This window comes from Biomphalaria glabrata, chromosome 1 (assembly GCF_947242115.1).
Source record: "Biomphalaria glabrata chromosome 1, xgBioGlab47.1, whole genome shotgun sequence".
Lineage (NCBI taxonomy): Eukaryota > Metazoa > Mollusca > Gastropoda > Planorbidae > Biomphalaria > Biomphalaria glabrata.
The window spans coordinates 88,061,434-88,070,699 of record NC_074711.1 but is presented as its reverse complement, the minus strand read 5'-3'; the positions used below and the strand labels follow the sequence as shown (position 1 = coordinate 88,070,699).

The 9,266-nt window shown below is 32.5% G+C and overlaps 1 protein-coding gene across 1 annotated transcript; it reads right to left on the bottom strand.

Moving 5' to 3' along the window:
- Positions 1-1,006: 1,006 nt before the first annotated feature.
- On the bottom strand, positions 1,007-8,996 carry LOC106065021 (uncharacterized). The gene is made up of 6 exons (XM_013223757.2): positions 8,625-8,996; positions 6,924-7,011; positions 5,662-5,721; positions 5,012-5,215; positions 3,840-3,978; positions 1,007-2,547 (listed from the first exon to the last, which is right to left on the bottom strand). The coding sequence occupies exons 1-6, from the start codon at positions 8,831-8,833 to the stop codon at positions 1,712-1,714; spliced, it is 1,536 nt and encodes a 511-aa protein (XP_013079211.2). The 5' UTR covers positions 8,834-8,996; the 3' UTR covers positions 1,007-1,711.
- Positions 8,997-9,266: the final 270 nt, after the last annotated feature.

The following is a 9,266-nucleotide window of genomic DNA, read 5'->3' as shown; positions in this document are numbered from 1 at the left end:
AAAGTATAATATCAACTGATTATTGTTCTAGTTGATATCTATTTTACTGAAGCTACTTATCTGTGTGCCAAAATGAAAATGTTTGTTAACAGTGCTTTATAAATTAAATCACTATTATTATTATAACTTATATTGAGTTTTTAAGCCTATATATGCATGTCTATCTTTTTTATATTTGTTAATCTCTTCTAGTTTAATAATTCCATGTTTTGTCATTTTATTTCTGGAAAATTGTCTAATTAGAAAAAAAAAAGATGTGGAACATTTTTATCTTCTTTTTTTAAAAGGAATGTCTGTAATTTATAAGATAAGAATGTAAGTTCCAATAATGCTTCTTCTGTATGAATTTCATAGCAAAGAACATGTATAGGTGGAGCAAACTTAGCAGCAATATAATAGTCATCTTAGCCACATGGTATGTTCTTGGGACCATCATGATGATAGTCCTCAATTCAAACCCCATTCCCCATTCAAAGAATAATTGTGTATATAAGTGTAGCAATATTTTTTTGCAGACACCTCACAAGATTACAAGTTTTTATTATTATTAAAAAAAAAACACACCAATTAATGTGAAACCATTTTCTTCAAAAGTGATAATAGTTTGTAACTTATTTTAATCACATAATAACAAGTATTCCAATCTGAGTTTAAATGATGAGTGCAGGGTTTTTATTCTTTTGTGGCTCTGAAGATCCTGCCTTGACCTATATGTTTTACCACTGCTGATGGATGCAAAAGCTTTAGGCCTATCTTCTGATGGTTAATTAAAATGTTCTTTTTGTCCTTTGTTCAATGCAAAGTCTTCTTTGGAACTCAAAGGTATGCCCTCAGGCCTTTGTATAAGTTCTCCCTCTGACCCATTTGGGGTCAAGTGTTCTCCTAAATGTCATTAATAGTTAATAACATCTAAGCTTATTTTATTTTTTAAAAATATTTTGATGAACTTTGTGACCTCTGAATTACCCCCCCCCCCATTCCTCCACCACCACCAACCAAATAAAAAATTCTTTGGCATACAGCTTTGCTACATTTTTGATAGCTGTTCCAATAAGTGCTAGTGTTAAACAAATAACATTACCTTTATACTGTCTACATTAGCATATTATAATGAAACCTTTAAAACAGAACAAAAATAACATAGAAACTAGTTTCAGATTTCATTAAATTTATATAGAAATACAAGGTGTAACTATATTATCATATAAATGTTCCTTATAGTATGATAAATACACTTTCAAACACTGCTGACAATTTAGGTCTTAGACTTATGCTAATAATGTAAAAGAAAAGGACTATCACAGAAAAATAAAATGTATCTTGTTTAAAACAAAACATGCACCACAAATGAAAAAATCACATTTCTCCTTCTCTGACTAAATGTATAACCTACAAAGATGATAAAAACATATTTTCAAATAATAAAATTGTTTATCCAAATTATTCTTTTGCAAATAATTTTGCTTGTTTATAAATATTCTACTGAACACAATGTTTTGACAAATATCAATCACAGTGAATAAATACAATACTGCTTCAAAGAAAATGCTGAGTGATTTATCAAAGATTATTTATTACATTCATTCGAAAAAAAAAATCTTCTAAAATTAACTCATCATTTCCAGATCTCTTTGTTTAAATAATAAATGTTGGTATCTAAATTTAGAAAAGAGTAACATTCAATTTCTTTTATTTTCTTATTGGCAGATGGTTAACTTTTTAAATTCAACAGTAACATGTCATTATCAAGGCTAGCTGTGCTTTGTTTTGAAAAGCTAGTTTTTTTTGATGGGTTTAAATAGGGGAGAGAATCAGGCAATGGCTCTCTGGCCAGTGCAGTGTATGTTAACTGAGGATTTGTCTCCCTTTCTTGAGCTCTCCTCTGTAGAATTGTCTTTTTTCTAAACTTTCCTTGAAAATCAGAGGAAGACCCTGCACTAGCTGGCTTGGCTGATAAATCAATTTTTGTAGTGTTGGAGACAGACATGGCACTTTGAATTCTTTTCTCTGAAGGAGATTCATTGGCATCCCAGTCAGAATCTGAGCCTGACAATGAGGTCGGCGGTCTGTCATCTGATAACTTAAGTTTTCTAGTTTTTGAAACTTTTTGCGCAGCATCGTTTGTGTTATATACTGCTGGTATAGACACAGTTTGGTACAGTTCGCTATTCTGATCAGGAATGTTTCCATTTGAAATAGTTTCACTTTTAGTAGACCTATCTCTGTTATAGGTTTCAAATGATATTCTGCTATTCATACAGCTTGTGCCAGAGTCTTTCTTGGCAGAAGAATCTGTTAACCCATTTATCCTATCACTTGTAGTTATGTAAGATTTTCTGCTCATTTGATTCTCTGATCTCTGATAATTTTTAGCAGAATTATTGATCTTCTCATTCAGTTTTTGTATCTGGGAATCTTTCTCAGCTATTTGCCTTTCCAGCTTAGCAATCATTTCACTTTGTTCAGTCATTTGGTTGGACAATTCAACAATGACTTTAGAATGACTGAGTGTTGATCCTTCTTCAGCATTGGCAAGTGAAGATTCCCCTGAGAATAATGTATGAAAAAAAAAGAGAATTTAAAAAATTAAAAAAAACAAAAAAAAAAAAAAAACAACACTTTTAAACAGCTTAAGAAGCCAAATACCATATATCCTCATGTTGACATTCCCTGCCATTAGGTTAGGGTTATCCCCCTATGATGTAATAATCTTTAATTCTGAAGGAACATCCCAAACTAGTAAAACCAAACAAAACAATGGATGTCTTGGTTATATTATTAAATGGGTGTGTCATAGATGCATGGGTGTAAGAAGAATAGTGATTGACTTACCCAACATAGCCTTCTACATAAAGTAAAGTAACGCTCCCCTTTCAGACCTTGCGATCTATAGGGCAGATGATGTCTCTGTGACCCACAGTTAATGAGGGTGTCATGTGGCCAGCACAATGACCAGCCTTCTTTACTTTTACTTTTACCTTAACTAATGTTAGGTACCCATTAGAGCTGCACATTAACCATTGGTCAAACTACAGATGACCATAACATCAACTGTCCTATTGATCGCAAGGTCTGAAAGGGGAACTTTACTATTAGTTTTAATGGAATCTACATGTGAATACAAAACCAAGCTTACAATAATACACCATGGTTAGTTGTAAGTGGAGACCTACTCATTTAAAAAATATCTTTCATCAATATGGAACACAAAAGACAGATACGTCATGATGGGCAAAAGATGTTGACCTAAATACCACTAGGCATTTTAGGTAACTTGAAACACTTTTATTTATCATGTGTTTTTTTTTGTCCTATTATTGATCAGGTGTTGTCAGAATTAGCACTAGCAAAATACTTTGCACCACTATCTTTGTGTAAAATGGGGTTGTTTTTAGATCATTAGAAGAAAGCATAAATATAGATGGCAGGCTGTCCAGCAAAGTATAAAAATGTAAACTTTACTACATTACATTTAAAAAAGAGTTAAAGACATTGTTCATTTTAATTAAAGACTTATTTGAATACTATAAGCAGAGGTGCTGTTTATTAGTAGTTACAGATTGGGAAAGATGTTACTAAAACAAATTATAAAAATATCCCCATTCAGCCCTTGTGATTTATAGGGCAGATGATATAAAGGTCATCTGTTTCTGTGGCCCATGGTTAACGAGGGTGTCATGTGGCCAGCACAACAACCAACCGCCTTTACTTTTCCCCAACTGTTAGGTACCCATTAGAGGATCTGGGTGGACTCGGAGGAGCTTTAAAGATCCCGAAATTCAAGTCTTCAATGCGATTCAAGTGCTCAGTAATTATATTAAAAAAAAAAACACGCTTGCCTTCAGTTATTTTTGGGTGATCTAGTTCACTGTTCTGCATGACCTCTAATCTCCTTTCCATTTTGCCAATCAATGCTTCATGCCGCAGCTCTTGTATTTGCTTCCTAAGGATCCTTAATTGTTTCTTCATTTTTGTTTGCTGTGAAATAGTCACATTCACATGAAATAAAATAAAAAAAAAGAAGAATTCAATTACTACCATACAAGATTGATCATACCTAAGTAGGTAGTGATTCCCTTTCAGACCCTGAGATCTATGGGTCAGATAATGTTAAGGTCATCTGTTTCTATGGTTAACATTAACAATTACCTAGTAGGGTGTCATGTAACCAGCACAATGACCAAGTTTGTTGTGATGGTGAACAAAATGTTTGTAAAATGTTGTACATGTTTTGGATGTTCCTTTCTAGTTCAAACCTCCCACAGGATGACGGGGGATGGCGGCGGGCAAGGTATAAACCTGGTACCATTGAGAAGTCTGAAAGAAGTCCAGCGCACATACCGCATGACCAGACAACCAGAAAATGTTAGGGTTGTTTCACAGTTGGAACATGTTGGAAGGGACTAATTATTTATGAGATTAATCTTGCAGGTTTAAATGTTGTGAACATGTCTAGAATCTAGTCATCAAAGATCTTGTGAAAACCCAAACCAGTCATAATCATGATAAATAGCAACTTTAATTGTGAAAGTTAAAAGATTCAATTATCAGTCAGACAACTTTAACCTCCAGACATACATTTGATGAAACAGAATTTTCTGCCCAATGATCAATTAGTACTATGCTTATTCTAAAGGAATTGTTTGATTTGGTCTGAATAATCAGTGATTGGATTAGACTGTATTTAACAGTAATTGGCCAAGTTGTAAGTTTTCTTTTTAAAAATATGTTTGCATTAGCTTGAAAATGTTTGCAGACTTTTAATATTTTAGCAGTTTTCAAATTATTTTTTTTTAAATATTTTTATATATAATTGTAAATCAGTAGTATAAAAAGAAAAAAAAATTATATATTTTTTCATAGCTTTATCACTTTATTTCAACTGTTAAGTAATTTTATTTATAAAAGTAGCTGATCTAAACACTGGACGGAGGGACAGATGGACAGACAGACAGGCCACACAAAACTAATAGCGTCTTTTCCCCTTTCGGGGGCGCTAAAAAAACCTCACCACTTTAGAGGAATCTTCAGCAGCTTTGTGTAAATCTTGTTCTAGTTTGATGATGTACTGATTTTTTAATTGCAATGTTTCTTGCAAAGATTCAGCTGGTTGATCGTCAGGGGGTGTCCATTTAATTTCATACAGCTTGCACTTCTCCTCCAGCATTTGTATTTGGTCTTGTAAATCAAGCTTGTCACTTTCAGACTTGGCTAACTTTTAAAGTTTAAAACAAGATGGTTTCATTTTAAAATACTTAGTTTTTACACAGAAAAATAAAAAATTACAGGATGGATGAAAATGTAGATAGAAAAATTTTATTTAATTATTATAGCCTGCCTAAAGATAATCCAAAATCACATAATATCTGAGAATCATAATCATAAACTCAGACAATGCAAAACTATATTGTCAGTGGCTTTCTTTTCTTAAATAGATATTTAATATGCAATTAAAGAATCTTGTGTTATTTTTAGAGTACTGTATAAATTTTTAGCCTAATATTGACTTTGTTTTCACGAGAAAAAAAGTTTCTTAACTAAGTATAAAAGTGTTTTATTTTAGTTTAAAAAAAAGGTATTGGATATGGAATAAATATAACATTTTATGGAGCAATGGTGAAATAAGAAAAGCAGTTAAAAAAAAAAATTAATAAAACATACGTCTTTCTCAAGCCTTTTAATTTTTTCTTCGAGATCTTTGTCAAATCCTAGGGCGTCATCCTAAAACAAAACAAAAAAAGTCTCAGCTATAACAAAATAACATTGCTACTTCATTGCTAATATCAAATGGTTATTCTTAATTGTGTACATTCCTCTGGATAATCTTTTATTTCTGTTTTTAATATTGTTCATTCACTTTTTTTTCCATACTATTTAAGGTGAATACTTTCTCACAAGAAAAATTAAGAGAGACATTAAATTGATTAAAAAAAAGAGTAAAGCTCCCCTTTTAGACCTGCATAGGGCAGATGATGTAAAGGTCATCTGTTTCTATGACTGATGGTTAATGATAGTGTCATATGGCCAGCACAATGACCGACCACCTTAATTTCCCTTATAAATCCTGAAATTAAAAATCCCAGTCTTCAACAAGGATTGAACCCAGGACCTATCAGTTTGGAAGCCAAGCACTTTACCACTCAGCCACCATGCCCCCTTATTAAAATTAATAGATGGTTGACTAAATATAAAATCACCTTGAAATAAAAAAAAAACAGCACTACTCAGCTCTAGGAAAAGATATAAACCTTTCAATCCCAAAGCAGTATTGATGATACAAGGGGCAAGCCCCTCTTTGATGATGAATAAACAAAGCAAATTGTAAAGGAATGCTTAACCCTGCTAATGAAGACAAAAGGAAGCAATGAAAAAAAAGAGAGCAAAGAAAAGGAATGCAGAAGAGACAAACTTATCGCTCTACATATAGTTGCATAATAAAATCTGTATAAAGAATGTGGAGAAAAAAACTAAGTAAGGGTGCTAACCAATTAACCAGACATAACTTTTGGTTCCATGTTACAAAGGCTCTATACAACTTAACCAGTTATAACTTTGGTTCCACTTTACAAAGGCTCTGTACCAATTAACCAGACATAACTTTGGTTGCACTTTACAAAGGCTCTGTACCAATTAACCAGTAATAATTTTTGGTTCCATGTTACAAAGGCTCTATACAATTTAACCAGTCATAACTTTGTTTCCACTTTACAAAGGCTCTGTACCAATTAACCAGTCATAACTTTGGTTCCACTTTACAAAGGCTCTGTACCAATTAACCAGTCATAACTTTGGTTCTACATTACAAAGACTGTGTGCTGATTTCTTTGTTATCTTACAGAACATTTATTATCTAATTCTTCTCTAGACTACCAAACAAATTGGAAAAGAAACAAAATGTACCGAGAAACAAAAAAAGCAATTACCTTAGTGATTGATGCATTAGAATTTGAGTCTTTCACAAGTGAAGTTATGGGAGTCATCCGACTTGAGAAACTTTCAACTGATGATGAGCTAAGATAAAGTAGTAAACTATTTTACATTTCATTGAAAAGCAAATAGAAATTATTTTATTCAGACTTGTGAATGTCATCTTTTTGTAGAAACTAGCTAAATATAAATGATATTTAGGCCTATTTTTTTTACATTACATTTATTTATTCACTATGATACAAAGGCTGTTTAAACTTTCCTTTAAACACACAAACTGCTTAAATATAATCTCTGATTAAGAAGAATTATATTGTTATAAACCTGGTGGTGACACAGATGGGGGTAGTGCTGTGTATGTTTTTAGACTATTTAAATTGCCCCAGGCCAGCGCTAGACAAGCGGTCAACCGTGCAGAGTGACAGTACATGCCGGTTCGGCAAGGACCTGTGTTGTAAATATTACACATGCAAGTCATAGCAAATGTGATCAATCTGTGTGGTCAAGCGACGTTCCATCCAGTTCTAGAAGGCCAATGTGTCAGAATCAAGGGACTTTACGTTATCTCGCAATGTGACCAGTACGAGGCGAAGTTAGAACAGCACGGTGTGTGTAGACGGTCTGAGACAGAGGCAAGGTTTTGTACAGTCAGTGTTATATTTTTGCCAACTGTACAGTATTTGTGATGTATTTGAAATTAAACTGTTACTGTTACTTTGGAGTCCTCAGTTCTTTGAGTTAGTTGTGTCGTGTGGTGCAGTTTGAAGAGAGCTTGGACAGTGAGAAACGTAACAATATGGTCTAGATTGACAAAAATATTTCTAGAAACTAATAATCTTTATGACAGAATGCTCAACTGAATCTTCTAGAGTCCTTTTTGCTAGAAATGGATTTTATAATATATGGCTTGCACAAAAAGTTAGACGTTATGTGCTAAGTTAAAATACCTCTGATGAGAGAAGTTAAAACATTGATAAAGCTTTTTGTGCTAAAAGTAAAAAGTTGATATTTTCCCTAGTAGTCTTAATCTTTTTTGTACTTTTTTGGTGTATTTGCAGTGAAATTTAATTTATCATCTCAGACATTACAGTTTTTTTTTCTACAGCTACTGAAATAATAAAGTTTTCTTTTTTCTAGTTATGAAAATAGATTACAATATTTTTTTAAAAATATATTTCATATTTGAAAATTATTATTACAATAATTTCACAATTGGTAATTTATATATTTACTAAATTGCTTCTTATGCCTTGAGAGATGGTGGATTTAACAATATGATTCACCCATAAGTCAAAGCAAAGCAAAAAAATAAGGGCCCCACGACAGCCAGCTGACCAGAAACATGAACTAAAACTTTATGGCCATATGGTCCTCAGAGCTCACAAAGACCTTCCCTCAAGGAGTTATACCAGGAAAAAGAAAAAGAGGCAGACAAAGAAAGCAATGATAAGGCAACATTCAAGAGTGAACAGGCCTGTTTCTGGAAGAGGTTCTACTTCAGACAGGAGAAATAATATGGAGAAAAGATGGTCGCTACAGATCATGTAGTGCTTGTTTCAACAAACCCCGGGATAGGTGAAGGTGAAGGAAGAAAATGTCCTACTGGGCCAATCTATAGGCCTACACAAGTATTAGTCATTAGTATAAATAATAATGCAACAAAACAAGTGTACACAAATTTAAAAAAAAAAAGTAACCTTGCAGCATTTTTTTTACCAACTTTCAACGTTTCATCATTATTAGATGCTAATCTGTTAGTATTTTCATTTAGATCTACTTGAGTTAATAATGTAGATTTCAAGTTAGTTGATCTACTGGGCCGACTAAACATCTGATGATCAGAAACATTCGTATTTACTAGATTAGGCCTGCTTGAAGCAATTTGATTGCTGGAGCCTGAACCCATCGAGTAAAAAGTATTAGAAAATCATGCAAAGTCAACTATTTTTAAGCTACATTTACTATGTTACTGTTTATTTAGTTCTATTTTTTTGTAAAAAAAAAGGAAATCATAGTTTAATTTTTATCCCAACAGGAACGGCCTAGGCTTATGGCAGCAGCCATTTTAAAACAATGACAATGTTTCCTAGCAAAATTAATAAAAAAGCAAGATCATGTAAAGGCTCTTGCAGAACAAAACACAACATTATTTTTCCCGATTACAAGATATCTTTTATTCGTATTTTGAATTTAAATAATCATATTTTATTGCAATCATGAAATATTTTTTTATCTTTACAAAAACAAACTTGCTTTAATCGTTACGATATTTTAAATGTTTGATTTCTTACTGTAATAGAGTAAACTTCTATTGTGCTAGAATGTAGGTCTAGCGCTTA

What these genes read in the sequence shown, in the direction of transcription:
- LOC106065021 (XM_013223757.2), bottom strand. Translation starts at nt 8,833, where the DNA reads ATGGGTTCAGGCTCCAGCAATCAAATTGCTTCAAGCAGGCCTAATCTA. An exon ending in GGTAAAAAAAATGCTGCAAG is followed by an intron (nt 7,012 to 8,624) that starts GTTACTTTTTTT and finishes ACTTTATCTTAG; the next exon opens with CTCATCATCAGTTGAAAGTT. An exon ending in TCACCCAAAAATAACTGAAG is followed by an intron (nt 2,548 to 3,839) that starts GCAAGCGTGTTT and finishes CATTATTCTCAG; the next exon opens with GGGAATCTTCACTTGCCAAT.